This window comes from Lytechinus pictus, chromosome 12, assembly GCF_037042905.1.
Source record: "Lytechinus pictus isolate F3 Inbred chromosome 12, Lp3.0, whole genome shotgun sequence".
NCBI lineage: Eukaryota > Metazoa > Echinodermata > Echinoidea > Temnopleuroida > Toxopneustidae > Lytechinus > Lytechinus pictus.
In genome coordinates, this window is record NC_087256.1 from 31,154,956 (window position 1) to 31,172,884 (window position 17,929).

General features: G+C 36.0%; 1 protein-coding gene across 1 annotated transcript; it reads right to left on the reverse strand.

Moving 5' to 3' along the window:
• Nucleotides 1–1,628: 1,628 nt before the first annotated feature.
• Nucleotides 1,629–16,529, reverse strand: LOC129272738 (cyclin-J-like). The gene is made up of 5 exons (XM_064107792.1): nt 16,232–16,529; nt 11,804–12,103; nt 10,892–11,176; nt 7,372–7,531; nt 1,629–6,808 (listed from the first exon to the last, which is right to left on the reverse strand). Exons 2-5 carry the CDS (start codon nt 12,087–12,089, stop codon nt 6,676–6,678), a joined length of 864 nt encoding a protein of 287 aa, XP_063963862.1. The 5' UTR covers nt 12,090–12,103; nt 16,232–16,529; the 3' UTR covers nt 1,629–6,675.
• Nucleotides 16,530–17,929: the final 1,400 nt, after the last annotated feature.

Below are 17,929 nucleotides of genomic sequence, written 5' to 3' on the forward strand. Positions count from 1 at the left end.
TAGTCACACAAAGAGGTCTCCGCTATGAAGGATGCACTGCGCATTATAGACAGAAGAAAAAGAAGAGAGAAGATGGAATTAGGAATGACAAGACAAAGAAGACAAGACAAAACAAGAGACAGGACAGGACAAGACAAAATAAGAAGAATACGATAAGCATAAATAAGAAAAAAAAATCGGAGGAAAAGTCAGAAACGGGAGGGGCTGACCACATACCAGCTTGATCTGTTGACATAACGAAAGTTGATATAACTGGACAATATAAAATAAAAAGATGAAACAATGAAGAAAAAAAATGTAAGGATGATAAACAAGATAATAATGAATGTTAGTTCCGTTGCGAAGAATTATAGGAATGAGGCAGGAAAGTTTGAGTTTACGTTTGAATACATTTAAAGAGACACTTTCCACTGGCGGATCCAGGGAGGGGGGGGGGGGCACAGCCGGCCCGTGCCCCCCCCCCCCCCTTGAGAGGCACAATTAAAATTTGTAATATAAAAATGTCGTTAAAACAGAAGTGTGACCCACCCACCTTTTGAAAGTGAATAATTTTTGCTTGTCAAATTTTCCCTCGGGAAAATGTGCCCCCCCCCCCTTCGAAAAATCCTGGATCCGCCCATGACACTGTCTTTAACATTATAAGGAAGGGAGTTCCAGAATTTAGGACCGTTCTATATGAATGTATTTTGGGCCAATAATTAAGTTCTATAAGTTGTATGAAATTCGTCAGTGCCTCGTGGGGTATAGTTATGATAAATTTTATTTCTAGGGAACATGCATAAGAAATATGGGGAAGTGCATTATTGGAATTATACATGAGGTGCCCTAACTGGAATAAATACAGGTCTTTGACTTTCAACTGTTTACTTTCAAGAAAAAGTGGGTCCGTTTGAGAACGGAAAGCAGAACTATAAATGATACGAAGTGCTTTATGATAGTACCCCGATAATATACTATATTGTTTTTCATTTGCATTACTTTATGAGTGCTTCTCCAACTAAATAAATGGACAGGAACACTCATTGTCGGTAAGATGGTCATCCAGTGCAGCTTTTGGAAATTGGAATTTAATTAAGAAATCATCACTTTTTGGCCCAAATTGAAAAAAATGTTTGGGTTAGCTCATGCTTTTCACAAGGAAATATCACTTTGGTGCTAAAATGGCAATAACTTCAGGGGTTGCTGGTTTGCGATTTTTGTCATATGATTCGTTTTATTTCTTTAATTCATTTTCTTGACGTTTTTGGTACTCTTTATCGGGGAGGGGGGGGGGGGAGAAAATATGTTTTAAAGGTGCACTTAAGTAAGTCATTCTCCCCAAAATGAGGGTGTTACTTGGGCCCCTTTCGACCCCTACCCTTTTCAGGTATACAAACGGGACAGCGACGCATATACAACATAGATCGATTTACATATTATTTTTTCATTCCGTTCATTTTCACATTACCCCCCCCCCCCTCTCTCTCTTTCTCTGCCCCCCTCTCTATCTCCATTCACAATTTATATCCAGATGTATATATTTTGATGGGGGTGGGGGCTGAACCTCAACACAAATTACATGACAATTAAACACAAATAACAAACTTAATTGTGGTGTTTGTTCCATTCTTTTGTTTTCACTTTTGTTTAACATAGTAAAGAGATATTTCATACTATTTCTTTATCTTTGGCACAACTCATGGAATAAATAAATGTTTTTCATTTCTTCTAACTCATGAGAAAACTTTCTTTACAAAATAAATAACAAAACAATTTGAAAAGGCAATTTGCTTGGCTTACTCCATTCATCCAAAACAAGATGAATGTATACACACACTTATTTCAATTCAGCACACTTTACTGTCAAGACTTAGGAATGCTTTTAGTGTAAATGTTTGTAAACTTATTCATAAATATCAATAAATCGTGTCAATACCAAGACAAATACCAGTGAAATCACTTCTCCAACATAATGAATATCATATCAATATTATAAAAGAATTTATCATAGTTATAGGAGACAGAAAAAGGTATCTATGTTATGATTATGGCTTTAACACTTGCCAGAATGTCTACAACAAAAAGTGAAGCATCCACTTAGTTCACATTACATGTATTTGAGATCAAATTAACACAACAAATATGTGTTTAATCCTTACTTTGAATACCTAATCATATTATTCTTTTTATTTTCTATTTATCTATTTTACAAATTATTAATACGTAACAGATCATAATATACATGATTCTAGGGAGAAAGTATCTAAAGCAGTGTTCATGCTTAAATCCAGCATTTCATTTGCATATGATTAAAATAACATATTTCTTTTTCAGTACACTTTAAGAACGAGTACAATATTTTTACCTGAAATAAAGTGAGTTGTGAATATTGAAATACATTTCATTGCAAAAAAACGTCACATAGCCAACAAGAAAAAAATAAACAAATCAAAACGGAAACGGTGATTCTGAAGCACATAGATATTCCTACGGACTTTTTTTTTTAACTTGAGTAAAACTAATCCAGGTCAGCTGACAAAGAAAAAATGTTTACTTAAGAAGCACAAACAAGAAAACACTTAAGATATCAAAACTCATCATTCATGACATCTTTGTCATATCCAAACTCTCTAATATCACTTTAGATATTCATACACGACATATGAATCATTGAGCTATTTTCATATTATCCAAATTTAAATATAATTTACTGAAAAATATAAATTAACGGCCAAGGTGTTTAAGTAATCTTCATTTCATTCAAAGAGCAGCCTACATGTATCAATACCTATAGATCTGGCTGTTGGGGCACTTATGTCTTGAGTCATAACCAAAGTCACAAATAATGTTGCTAACATGATTACATTTCAGTCACAGCTTGGTAAATTCGTTCCTCTTCTTGTTTTAACTCTAAAAGGAAGGACTGGGCTTTTTTGAGATTTATTGAGGATGGGGGGGGGGCATGATGCCCCCTTTTGATCTCAACCGCCGTTCGCGCAATTACGTCTGAATTTGGCATGAACATTCTTTACCACATAAACAAGCCAATACATTAAAAAATTCCCAACATTTTGTAGAATTTATTATGAATAAAATATGCAAATTTATATGCGGAAAACATTATTTGCATATCTAACACCCAATATTATTTCAAATTTTAATTTTCCCCCTAATGTAATCTTTGCAATCTTATTTAAAGGACACAAAGAAAAATTACGAAAGCCACGTTTCCTTATGTATTCCTTTGTTTTTTAGAACTTTATATGTATTTTTGGTGTTTTCATCTTTTGTTTTTCATTGTTCTTTTCAATAGAAATTATTACAGACCATTTAACAACTAAATTAAACATCAAATTAATTAAGCAGACCAATTAGAATGAAAAATAATCACCCTTTTATTTATGAATTTCATCTCCCATATAGACTTTGTACACAAAGGATTAAAATGAGCCATTTTTGGCATGACATAGTCTCTTAAAAAAGCATGTGGCTTTGCAAAACTATACCCGTACATTACTAATTTGATCTCAAAAGTTGCGTGAGACTTCAAAGAAAAAGTCATAAAATTCTGCGGCTCTATATTTTTTGCGTTTCGGACATATCGTGCGAAGCGTTGAGGGGAGCCATCATGGTCCCCCCCCCCCCAGTCCTTTTAAGGGTTAAGCATGACTGAATATGTAGATACCATGTTGGAACCATAAACCAAATTCAGGTTAGAAAAATTCTTAGTGAAGTTCTCTAAGGATAATTTATATTTAAGTCCAACCCAGGAAAGGTGACTAAAGACAATCTGATTACATTACTGGACTAGAGTTGATGAGGTAGAATAGTGTACAGCTGATATAACAATAAGAAATGATAATGAACATATAAAGCTCGTATAATTCAGCAATATAAGGACAGTAATTTTCTATTTCAAAAATGATTTTCTGTTTTGAAAATGAATACATTTGTTGTTTTCAACTCAGTTGAAAGTCATTTAAACCTGAATACAATATTAAACATAATCAATAACTTACTTAAACCTAATTGCCACTGTATGAAATATGTATTAAAAAGAAGTTTCGCTATTTTCTGATGCATGAAATATACATGCATATACTTATTCTTCAGCTGGGTATTTACAGAATTGATGCAGTATTAAATATTTTCGGGAAGGGGGGGGGGGGGTGTAATTCTACAATGCATCAAAACCTACATGTATGTTTTGGTTCGCAAAATTTGCCTGTGCTATATGAGAGCGTATTGCACAATAAAGCACAATAATTTGACAGAAGATCATGTACAAAACTTGGTGTTCAATATTAAGTCATACACACATTGCATGCTTTCCACGAATGCACAAATGCGAGAAATAAAGAACGCATGCTATATAAGCAATGCAAATAGGATGAGCAGTAATTATACTTAATGATATCATAAAGCTATAAATAAATGAAATTTCTGGGATCAAAATCATTTTATGAGATGGGGTTCTGTCAACTGAAAGTGTGAACTGACATAATTTGCTTAATAATATCTTTTTTGGGTGTTGGCTTTATTTCATGGAATATTGGGCATAACTCATGGAATATCTCTGACATCACTTGCTGAGCCATATGCAGTGGCAGACCGTGACCCGAAGGAGACAAATGATTGTAGGGGCACTGTATTCTTTGTGAACAATGCTGTGCCCCTCCAATGCTTTGTCTCCTCCGGGTCCGGTCCTCCACTGGCCATATGAGTCCCATTCCATACACCACTTGGCTCTTAATTTCTAATACTACAATATTATTACCTGTCTTCACCTAGTATGAATACTGTCCATCTTATCATTTATGAAAGGCTTCTTTTCATCAAAGGAATAAAGATTATAATCCTTTATTTCTTTGCTTCTCTTTCTTACTCCCTGTAATGTGTATTGCATAATTTTGATTATACATGTATGACACCTTTATAGATCCTTGTAATTTGACTGGTTGTTTTACAATGACATAATAATCCTTGCAATTTTGGATCCATCTATCGTGCGATTTTTAGGATCCATATAATTTTGTCCATTGCAAGCGCGCACCAAGACCATCGGCAGTACGCGTAAAAACACTCGTGTTTACACAATGTGTGTGTTTGTATGTTTGCGACAATCAAAAGACTGCGTTGGCACTAAATGCACTTTCGCATTCAAATTTATAAATGCCAAATGACAAGAATCTATTTTTAGGTGTCATATAAAACGAATAATGAATGTTCATTCGATCAATGGATAGAATACTTCATTCGATGAAAGATGAAATGAATGATCCATTCAACTCCGCTATGCATCGTTGCATGAATCATTTCATCTTTCACCTCATGAATTTTTTTGTCCATTGCACCCATGAATATTATTTGCGTATCATCAAGCTGCTTGATCATTTTTTTGAAAGACTATTATAAAACAAAACATGATTTGAACACTGACTGGTACATATCACACACATCAATTGTTGGGTGTAAAAAAAAAAAAATCAACAAGATTAAACGGAAATTTTTCTTCAAAAACAATATGAAAACCAAAACATCTGAATATGTAAACACATATAAGCATCTGTTAACACATATATCTGTTAACATGAGCCATGTAAATTGCTTCTGTATACAATCAGGAATGCCAACCTTACAGCATAAATAGATGTATTCTTTGGTTTCGATAATATTCAGCTGTAAGACTCTTTTCATAGTGTGTACACTACTAACCAATGCACAAACGTTTACATGATATGTTGTACACACTTTCAAACGTGACCCTGTTTAACTTTTACATTTTTACGTACAGCATGCCTGCATAGAAGTTTGTCCTGAACAATGGCACATTCTGTTAAGAGTTAAGACTCCAACTGAGTTACCACATTCATATTGTGTTGAGGTAGATAACACAGGAGTTGGTTTTAGCAGTGATATAACCTTTACATTATAATCTAAGAGGAAAAATAGTACTTTGTCAGAACCTGATCAAACTGCAACAACAGAATTCCCATGAATTTTAGCCAGCTTCAGCCTGATTGTAAATAGTAAATCAATGGTTATACTTAACAGTCATGTTCTCAGCTGTGCCGCAGGCACGATTTAACACCAAATCTCCTGATCCCCATTCGGTGATGGTGAAATTGGAGAATTTGATGTGACAAGACACTATAAAGAAGGATTCCGGCCATTCAAAGCTACAGTACCTTACGCATGTGTGAAGAAGACTAAATAATTCTACTTCATGGTACAACCTTCCTTCATACAGCAAACTCCTACCAAATTTAAGGACGGTTTGTGACTGACTTTGAGAGGTACTGCCATTGATCACCAATTCCTAAGTTCTGTCATAGCATAAACTATACGAACATGTCAACCTTAATCCATACAGTACACTTCCATCAAATTTATACTCCATTTATGTCTAGAAGGTCCATCTCCAAGAGGTGTAGCAGTTGATCATCTATCCCGAAGCTTCTCGATGAGTTCTGTCCTTTGGTCACCTACAGAAGCTTGCACCATGTTGACCACTGTCATTTCATCAAGTCGAGAGCAAAACAATACCAGCACATGCAATGGTGTGATTTAAGGTGACGCAAAGATTCCTTGATATCCACCTTGTTGTCCTTTCTCAGCGTTCAAGCAGAGTACAGTCGCTACATGTATATACTACTATCAAGAACGCTGACATCTGGACACCATCCGCGTCCTAGATTAACATGCCGTTGGTTGTATTGGTATACTCGTAGTAGGAGCACTGGCAGGGGTACTGGTGACATATCCATGGTGTGTCTTCTTACTGACTGTGGTGTTGCGTTTGGCAGCCTTTTCGTCTGATTCATGTGCTCTGAAAGCAATGGAATAGTAAATAAAGGTGAACAAAAATAAAATATTTCTACTTACATTTACATGTGGAAAATCATGTTATCGTTTTCTCACTGACAGTTCACTGTTTTCACATTCAATTTTCGGATAACCAAAATGAAACTAGGAACTGGATATAATATTATACTACAATATCTCTAGAATTGTTTCAACTAATGTCATGAAGCAAGAATCTCAAGAAATATGAAGTTTAAGCAGCAAATTGAGCAACGGAACCTTTAAAATAGTTTAAAGTTAACCCCTTAAACAGTTCTTTATTTACCACGAGAATGGTAAATTTAATTACTTCAGTGATCTTTGTCCCCGGGATCTCATCAGATCGGCTCTCCAATAACGAACCAGGTTTTAAGTTGATTCACCAAACGGTTCTTTAGTTATTGTGAGAACGTTTTTGTGATTTCTGATGATCTAGGAATCTTCATTGTTCAAACTATTTGATTGTTTACCCTGGCAAGCAATCGAATGGCAAAAAGGGTGTTCGTCCCTGGCCTAGTATGCACTCTATCGACATCCCCCTGTACTTACTTGAGCATGGTCTCAATGAAAGGGGAGATCTGTTCCCAGGAGTACTTGGTAAGTTTCTTAAGTTGGTTTGTCCAGGTAGGTGAGAGTTGAAGACATATACGAGATGCTGCTATACAGATTGCTGCTACCAATGACGGTTGTAATGTGGAGAATGTGTGATCTAACGAGTAGAGCATGATAAGAGATCCAAGTAATAAGAGGCAATGACAAACGGGGTTGGGCTCAATTACAAGGTAATTAATTGATCAATTACGTAATGACATTTTTTTTCAATGACTGTAATTGTATTTGAAATTTTGAAAGGGAAAGTAATTATAATTGTAATAGAAAAAAATGTTATTGACTTTAATTATTGTCAATTACTTTTAATTACATTCAATTACTTTACAATAAACTTACTTTATGATTTAATTTCATGACCTTTTTCATGTAAACTGCCTCAGCATCAAAGAGTATGTGTAATACACGTAGGCAGAATCTGTGCTCTTAAACATAAACATTCATCTTGTCAGTTACTCTGTAACTTTAATAGAATTATGTTGAAATAGGTGGTGCTATGTTTATTTATTTATTTATTTTTTTTTATTAAAATATCTTTATACAGGATAACAGGCTCAGATTAACTGTTTTCCAGCCTGGTCCTGTTAACATAAAATAACAATATATACATAATAGATAAAATAGTAACTTGGGTAATGTACAGTAATGAGTGAATTCAATAACATTTAAAATCAGAATTATCATTAATACAAAATTGTTTAGAGATAAAATACACTACCAGTCACAATTCCCAGACTCAGCACCACCTGCCTCAGCCAGAGAACAATAGAATCAGCATGATCAGTGGACCAAATCCATTGCTCTCCGGCCGAAACAGGCAATAGTGATTCAAAGAATGGTGACTAGTACTGTATTCATTTTTTTTTTAATTGACGAAATGTGAAAACTATCCTGTAGACAAAACAATAGCTGTGAAATATAAATTAAGATGTATGATATCATTGACATAGTAAATACAAAATTCAACAAAATTTATGAAGGAAATTAAGGATATAATTATCATTGAGCATATCATACTAGACTTAAGTATAAAATTTTACAAAATAAATATCGCCAAGTTAAGTAATGGAAGCTTATTTACTAAGAGTACAAAATTATATTACATAAAATACAGAATACAAATCGATTTCATTTATGACTTTTGTAGAAAGTAATTGAAATTGTAATTAATTGTAATTGTCATTGACAAAAGTAATAGGTAATTATAATTTAAAAGAATGTAAATTGTAATTGAACATTTGGTCAATTACGCCATTGTAATTGAAGAAAGTAATTGAGCCCAACCCTGATGACAAAGCACCATTTAAATATTTGACAATAACTCACTATTATTCTTCACTAAAATTGAAACAATGAGAAGAACATGTAGATAAATTCCCAAGTCGTGGAATCCATGAGACAATAATAGGCAATGACATTATGCAATTTAAACATTTGAAGACTCACTATTAATCTTCAGAACTAATGTGAATACTAATAAGAACTGGATGAATTCTCTACTATATGCCAGCCATTAGAATCTGTCTGAAGCAAATTTATGGATTCTTGTGATGTATTTCCCATTCCGGTGTTCTGACAAAACAAGAGACGGCCGGTAGCACACTTTAGGCTTACATTCCATCTGAGAGTACATGTAAGACAATCAGTATTCTTTTCATTCTACTTGACATTCAAATAATTAAAATCTTTTCTAAATAACTGGGATGTCCCATTTTCTCTGGCACCATCGATATGCACATAGGCTGTTGGAGGCATACCAGTACCGTATACATTCAAGTGAAGTCCAATAACTCACTCGCACCCATCATCAGTGTTACCGCTGCAGTGGACGGCAGTGGCCGATCCCAACCGGCACAGAAGATTTCTGACCACCAACTCACTTGGCACAACTCACTTTACAGTGTACATTTACATTCCATACTCGCAAGGCTTTTTGATGTGATTATTTTCTCATAGGAGAGGAAACTTCAGAGAAAATCAAGGGCATTTTGAAAGCTCTTTCACCCATTATCCTGACATTCATGACCTTATCACAATTCTTAATTTTCAGGAGGTAAAATATTTTAGAATAAGATGGGGATAAATCAAGAAGCAACTGGATCCCAGATTATAACTGTAAGAAGGTGTTATACTATTTAGGCTTTAAGCTGCAAATACCAGTCCACACTTGCATGATAATATGGGTATTATGTAAAATTCTAAAGATCCCCCAAAATCAATAAAAGCAATCAAGGCCCCTCTCAATGAAAAGAGACAGGATATTAACACAATAAGCCACTCAGTAGCTAGGCCATGAACTCTGAATGGGGGGGGGGGGACAGGAAGTGAATACAATAGGATACCCTTCTCATTTTCTTCTTCTTTGACTCCTCTTTTCTTCATGAACATGTTACAAATTTGTTTTCTATGCAGGCCTTTTATTCCAATATTTTCCAGGAAAGGTCACTTTTCCAGAGTGCCAATTTCAATTAGGGGTTTATTACAGCATAGATACATAAATATTCAAATAAAATGTACCCTTGGTTTAAATAAAAGTGCAGTAACTTCTAATCAGAAACTGGTCGATATCCAATGGCATTATCTGTTATAAAATCTGTTATTAGGTTTTGGTATCATATCATAGAAGCCCCAGACACAAGTATGATTAAAATGGATTGGAAAATAAAACAACTCTCACAAAAAAAAATTAAAAACTTTTTTTTAAAACTCAACAGGGCATCCACAGTCATGGCCACCATTGAACTTGGGATTAATTCAAAACACTGTCTATGTATTGTAAAGTTGAATATCTACTCTACAAAGGAAATTTATTATTTGAATACAGTATAATTATAGCTATGCATTTTTTTCTAAGCAGTAGGCTTTGAACATTATATACCAGAATTGTATCAATACAATTAGGCATTATCTACCAAATACTTATTTTCAACAAAGTATTCTAATATATAAAAGCCAATGATATTATCTTCAACTTTCTAGTGAAAATTTTCTTTCCTCAAAATGTTGAAGTGAAAAGTTAAGTAAGCAAGCCGATAATTTTCTTTACCGCGACTGTGCTCTCCTTGAAAATACTAAGCCAGTTCAAAGCGAGCTCGTGAACAACTTTTCTCAAATGACCATTCCCAATTTTCATTTATGATAAGCATTAATATTTTTCAAATGAAAATGTAACATTTAAGGCTTTCATAAAATAGTGTTATGTGGCTTTCATTAAATAGTGTTATGTGGTACATTCAAATTATAAGAAAGTTGTTGTCACACTAAACACCAAGTCAGACTTTGGCCTTCATTCGATAATTTCTTGAAAAAAGAAAATCTTGCTGAAAAAAATATCACAAGAAAGGTAGACAAAGGTTTTCAGCAGAGAGAGAGAGAAGATCATTACGTCATTGTTAAGGGGATATTTGGTATTACATCTAAATGCTTGATTATATGAAAACAAAAAATATATCTTGATTACCTTGTAAACTAATCTCAAGGAAGTACTGTGCATATCTCTCCAGGTAAATCAAGGCATCAAAGTTTGTGAGAGGTTTGCCTCCATGAAGATCATTTGGCCCGATAGAATCCATTAAGAAGTAGTCTACAAAGTGGAGTGCCGTCGGGACTGAGATATTCCAGTCAAAGAAATCCAGGAGCAGGAGTTCCATTTGGAAGAATTCCTTCTTGGCCGTTTCATCAGAGTTGATCTGGTTGGCAAGATTGGTCAGTTTGACCACTTTGACTTCCTTCTCTTCAAATTTGGCTGTGTGTCATAATAAAACAAATATGATTATTGAGAGTATAATTTCAAGGTGTGCTGAACCTTTCCCTATTTGCACTTTTTCTAGATTAAAAATATATATTATTGCCATTAGGAACTATATCAGTGGGTTCCAAAATCCCTCACCTCTCAAAATTTGAAATACTATGAAAGAAGCTCAGAAAAAAGTGTATTTTATCATTATGATGTTGATGGCAGCTTTCCATTGCCTGAAATGAGTTCTGTCAAGGAATTTGGGAGGTCCGGTCAAATCTCAAGAAACTAACTCCTTGCTGCAATGAAAAGTTGAGGAATGTATCAGCTTTAAAGCTATTAAAGCTCTCTAAGAATTTTAACATTAGATGAGAGAGATACTTTTCAAATGATAATTTTCAAATTATATTCAACTCTGAATCAAAGTTGAAACTTTGGATCAGAGAACTATTTACCATTGAATCAAAGATATGCTTTATAAGTACACTGGATAAAAGATATGTTTGAGTTTCGATGTGAACCTTTGCACCAAATATAAATTTGGATCAGAAGCTGTCATGGTGAGGTGAATACTCTGTATTCAATTTTAAAACTATTTTCATAAGAGGACAACCATGCTTGTCAGAGTAAACTTACTTGCTATCAGGAGGCAGACAAGAGCCAGTCTCTGTAAATAGGCTTCACCGCTGACAGTAAACCTATCCATGGTGCGATCCAGAAGATAAACGGCTAGATGACGAGCCGGGCTTTCGATGTCCAAGTTCTCGCTCACGATGGCAAGCCAATCGACCAGGAAACGGCGGAGATTCAGCTGCGGAGATTTAGCTTGGAAGGGTAGGATACGGGTCTCCTCATGGCACAGGGATGCGTAGACCTCGACTGCCAACTCTCGATCTTCATGCCATTGGTCGAGACGAGCCATTGTTTGAAGGTGCCCTTGTTATAAGGAATAAAGATATATACATGTATACACATTTGGAATTGCAGAACTGCAATGTAGGCATTGAACTGGAAACAGATCATGTGACTGCATTTCCCCCAACATTTTTTTTTTCACTGGATTGACAAGCAATATATATGATCTAGACATCATTTCCTATTAAGCCTTTACGTTTTATAGAACACTCAATTCTGCCGTCGATTGCTCTGGTTGCTGGTTGAGTGGTCTAATCAAGGCATTGGGTGAAACATCTCTGCTGCACTGTCGTAATGGCACGGGTTTGAATCCCTCACTTGTCTCAATGACTAATATCATATGATATCAATTTCTTTTTCAGTTCAAAATTAAAAATAGCATTTATTCCATCAAAATCAAACCTAAATTTCACCAATAAAAACAAGAAAATTGACTAAACATTCACTTAGTTGGCACTTGGCAGATTTAACAACAGATTTAAAGGTAGTTGGGCATAAAATTAAGCCAAATGAATTTTGCCAGAAACACTGGGCTTTACCATAGTCGTAGATCTACTGTAGACCCTAATTGAATTCAAATTTTGGGTAAGATCTGCCAAAAACCTGTCAACAAAAAGCGCAGATCTTTTATTGAATTCAGAATTCTTCCTGTTTTCTATTGCTATGAATTAGATTCCAAGCTAGACTGCTATGAAGATACCAAACTAATGAGAAGGATGAAGGCCTTGAACTTGAAGCACGACTGCTGGGATCATCAGCACTATACCAGAATCTTGGGTAAAAGTAAAGGTAAAATTATTTTCAAAGATCTAGATATAAAATCATAATGCACCATTTCGATAAAGTGAAAAAAAACTTGGCAAAATTTTGACCAGCCCAAACAGAAATGTCATTTACCCAGGCATTAGAAACTTCAACAAGTCAAGATCCAACTAAACTTAACGTTAAAAAAAGTCCCTAGCTAAGCCTGGCAATAGGACTCCATGACAGGCAGGCATCCAGCATCAGATCCTGCAAAGCATTTCATGGGCCCAATTGCCTAGGGACAATAGTGACTCTAATAATATGCTGTGCATGGGCCCATACATTTCTTCGTCATGGCTGATGCTGGATACGCCATTGCCATGATGATGACAGTGACACAATCTCCCTCCCTCAACAGTGTACGCTCATTATAAACATATTCAAAGCAGAATTAGATCTCCAGTCATTTTGGGGTTACTAAGGACGAATAGCCCCCCTCACCCTTGTCGCACTGGTGCAATCCACTTCGGTACACTACCTATAGTTTAGTTTAGAGCTTACTCCAACGAGTAGGACTAAGCCTGTTCATCGATCAAACAAAGTATGATGATAGTCCCCAAAAGGCTCAAGTCTGCGCAACTAACGGTATGAATTAAGCTTTAACATGAAATTTGTTTTATTTCACAAAATCTTTCAGTTAATATTAATGTAAGTGTACCAAATATCTCATAAAAGTATGAAAGACATATAGGATTTTCTTGGAAAAAACTTTGTGCAGTCATTTTAAGATTGAAAAAAATTGGTATGGTTGGAACTACCCCTTATCGACCACCTAATTTTCTAAGCATCATATCAGCGAAAATATTTATCAGTTTTACCTAGTTTTCGTCTCATTTGTGCAGAAAATTGAGCAGATCAGATTCCCGTGTTTCGATCAGTTACTCAGATTCAATTCGCGTATATATCTGCGAACAACGAATACGACGGTTTTACATTTGCACCCTTCTTTTGAAACTGACCACCCGCGATACACTAAGTTTACGGCCGATTCTTGTCGCGGTGGCGAAATATTTTGACTCTTCCAAATCAGTTCTATGTCAACATGCTAAATGATCGTCTCACTACTTCTACTGCAAGCTCCGGCACATGATTCGACGATTGACGACGGATATTTGTTCTAAAGCCGTTTCCTATCGGAAACTGGGCGGGTTCGGGTCTAAACAATTTTGATAAATTCTACTAAATTTTTACCTTTTTCCCCTTCTCTTTCTCTCGTAAAATCGATTCTTACCATTCCTATGGACACTGCGCCTACTCTCCCGCGCGTATCGTTTGTAATACGCAATAATTTTAATGCACGCAAGGTGGTCGATATGTGGTGGTCTCACTATACCCCATGTCTGCGCAACCATTCACTTTGCACATGATTCGGGGATTTTGATGAGAAAGTCTGCATTTTGAGGCCGTCAAATGAAAAGCCCAAAATTCATTATTTTTCCACCATTTTGAGTTGGATTTTTTAATGCATATCTGTCTATGTATTGCATGTGTAAAGTCTGTATTCATTGCGTATCTTCTTTTACTAGAATCGCGCAGATACGCGTGTGCGCAGACAAGGGGGACTGCGCAGACTCGGCCTTGGGGGCACTTGCCATAGAAAAAAAATCAAATTATTGGCTGCAAAAAAGAAGAATGAAATTAGGTCAATTTTCAGCATTTCTCTGCAATAGTCTGTGTAGTTAAGAAATGGACACACACAAATCCAAATTTTTAGCTTCCGAGAGCTGTTATAAATTCATTATTAATGCCAAAAACTTGTCCATAAAGAGTCCAATAGGATTTTTTATGCTCTATCTGATGGTATGATTTTTATAAAGATTTGGAAACCAGATCACAATGAAAAATTGCGACAAAGTGAAAAAAATTGTGCAAAACAGAAATTTCATTTTCCCATAGAAAACGCATGGAGAAATGGCAATCTCAACACACACAAAAATAAGGGTTTGCAATTTATCTCTAAATCCTTATTTAAAATGATCATATAAACTTGTCCTTACTGTCAAAAGAAGCCCCTGAATTTTCTCTATCAATACATGCCAAACACAAGTTAATAATCAATTCAGATCACATTTTTCTAGTAGCCTGAACTTCCCCGAAAATATGTGCCATATTTTCCCCTAAATCAGCCTGTTTTATGCTGACACTTTTCAGTGTGGCTTCAGACACCCTACTAATAGAATGGGTGATTTCAAGTTCGGTGTTTGGCGTTGGTGTTGGTGTTGAGAGCGTAAAAAGGCCGCTGAACCGAGCTCCAACACCGAGCTGGGTTCAGAGGAATGATACCTATTGCGTTATCGATAACACATGACGTCACGCCTCTGCGCTGCGCTGCTAAATCATCTCAACTTCACGCGAGAAGTCTCGACGACGAAAATGAAATCGGAGAGAAATGCATTAAATTCTCATCGTACAGAATACCAATGTTTTAATTAATTCAAGAATTTGAAAGAGTAAACATTATTCTTCATCAAAATATATACAGCTCAAATGATTTGTACTCATCTTAACTGTAAAAGCTAATTTTACGGGGATGTTTCATCGTGTTCGCCACCCGTTCACGAGCTTGAGATTGCCAACACCAACACCGAACTTGAAATCATGATTTTCCCAATCCCTGGGGGTTGGTGTTGGTGAATGGGGAAATTGCACGTAGATCGTCAACACCAGCCGCAGTGCTGGGTTCAGCAGACAACATTCAACACGAACTGCCGGAAATACGTCATATTTTCCGAGGTCAATCCCAACACCAGCCTGATTTCAAGTACGGTGTTGTGGCTGGTGTTGGTGTTGTCACAACACCAACACCAGATTTCAACACCGTACTTGAAATCACCCAATGTCTATTATTGCTGCTCCTGGCTTCAGACAAAATTAGATGCACTTGTGTTGACAGGGAGGGGTTCTGGCAGGGGTACGACAGCAAAAAATTCCATGAAAAACACATGAAAATCATTACCAAGATAAAATGTGTTTTGACTTCAGTTAGGCCTAGTCCATTTAAAGATATTGACAATCACAAAAATCACAGACCAACAGACAACACTCCGGCCAACAGGTTATCGCGTCTCGTTTCGCTCGCAAATTCTTACCATATTATTAATCATATGCAAACGTTTTCTTTTTTTGTTGGCATCTATTTGTCCTTTTTAATAGTCAGTTAGTGTCAACTCATTTACTCATGCGGCCATCGGCCCCTGAACTTTCTTTTTCCATTCCTCCCACAGGCACGAGATCAAATTGATGGAGCATAGAACTTGCCAAAAAAAAATCGCCCTGTGATTGTGAAAAAGCGTTTTCGTAATCATGCAGACAGTTTCTAGTGCCATTGTGTGTCTTCAAACTTACCTAACAAGTGTAAGAATAACCAATGTGGAGATATGTCCAGCGGTCTTCAATGTGACAGTCGGAAATTAAGTCCAAATCAGTTCTGTTTCGTTCAGACTTCGAGGTTGCGTGAAGAGATTAGCCGTATCACCAGACGTCCATCCAAATCCAAGACGCGCGCTCGGCCGGCCGGATGTTAAGGGGAAGTGTTGTTTGAAATCCCGCTCAATACCTGTTTGCCGAGCGAGACAGGCTGAAAGTTTCGGAGGACTCTCTTGAGTTTTGTGCACACGGTCGAATGCACAGTGCATTGCGCAATGCCATGCAGATTGGTCCGGTTTGAATGGGGGAGGGGGGGGGGGGGGGGGCATGAAGGGATTTTTTTTTTTCATTTTGTCGTAACTTTTAGGCCTATGTCCGCATACATTTGCTTCATTTAGAATATTTTTTTATTACGCGTGAGGCAACATTTATTGCTTTCTAGGCCTACATGCATTAATATGCCGCCCATGCAGTATTCATGCATGCATGCCCATGGCAAGCAAACGGCCATGCAATGACTTTTTTCTCTTTTTTTAATGGGAGGCCTATTTGGGCATAAATGACCTATGACCTATGGAATTCCGGGATGAACTCAACAATAATTTACAAAAAAAGGGGGGCTGGCCTAGGCATATAAGCTATAAGGGCAAACAACTGGTTTAGACCATGGTTTCAAATGCGCAAAATTAAAACAAATCAAGCAAACAAAAAATATGCAATAATTATTAAAAAAATTAGAGAGCTAGAAAAAAAAGAATAGGGCATAAATGTTTCTTACCATGGTAGGCTTCAAGAGAATATGATCATGCACTAGCTGCCCTGTAAATGGATTTTCAAATAACCAGAAGTATAGTAAGTGCACTAGCCCAAGGTGCATGCCTATTATATTTCAAATATGGAGGTTGCTCATTAGAAATAAAAAATGAAACAAAATCATATGGAAATACATGAATATACTCATTCATTTAGCCATATCAAAATACATAGTAGGGGGTTTTATTTTAATTTACTTTAAGGTTCCTCATCGTTTGCCAGCTATGCAGTGTAAGTTGACCTTACTGTTCTCTCCATTGCAGCAGGGGTAACATGTATTTATATGCACTTGGTCTAAACATAGACATTAATTGTTCTATACTTCTCTGTTACCACATGGGCTATACCCATTCGGTCCACTGTCGAGTTGGTCTAATTGCCATTTGGTCTACACTACATTTGGTCTAATAGTCTCATTCTCATTTAGTCTTATACCCAGTTAGTCTAATTTCAATTAGTCTACTTATTTTATACTTCGAATTACTAATTAAAATGAAAATTTGGTTCATAAACATTTCATCATATCAACTAAGTGGTATTAGAAGAAGTGGATATTAGACAAAATGGTAATTAAATTGGCTAAATTGCAATTAGACCAAATGTTTAGTAGACAAATTGGTTGTATACGAAATAGGATTAGACCATGTGAGATTAGACCAAACGGCAATTAGACGAAGTGGGTGTAGACTTATTGGCAATTAAGGAAATATCAGATCCAAACATTTATGATGTGATCAAAATTACCACTTCCAGCAAGTGAAGCACATTATTATAATTCATGCTGCATTTGATGACTTCCACATAGTGAGGGGAAAGGGCACTTATTTCCATTATTCTTTGATGATAGAGTTTTATGATAATTCT

Excerpts from the sequence above, each read along its gene's own strand:
- LOC129272738 (XM_064107792.1), bottom strand. The coding sequence starts at position 12,089 with ATGGCTCGTCTCGACCAATGGCATGAAGATCGAGAGTTGGCAGTCGAG. Across the intron at positions 7,532-10,891 it reads CCTTGAGATTAGTTTACAAG|ATCACACATTCTCCACATTA; the intron begins GTAATCAAGATA and ends TCTACTCGTTAG. Across the intron at positions 6,809-7,371 it reads TTCATTGAGACCATGCTCAA|AGCACATGAATCAGACGAAA; the intron begins GTAAGTACAGGG and ends CATTGCTTTCAG.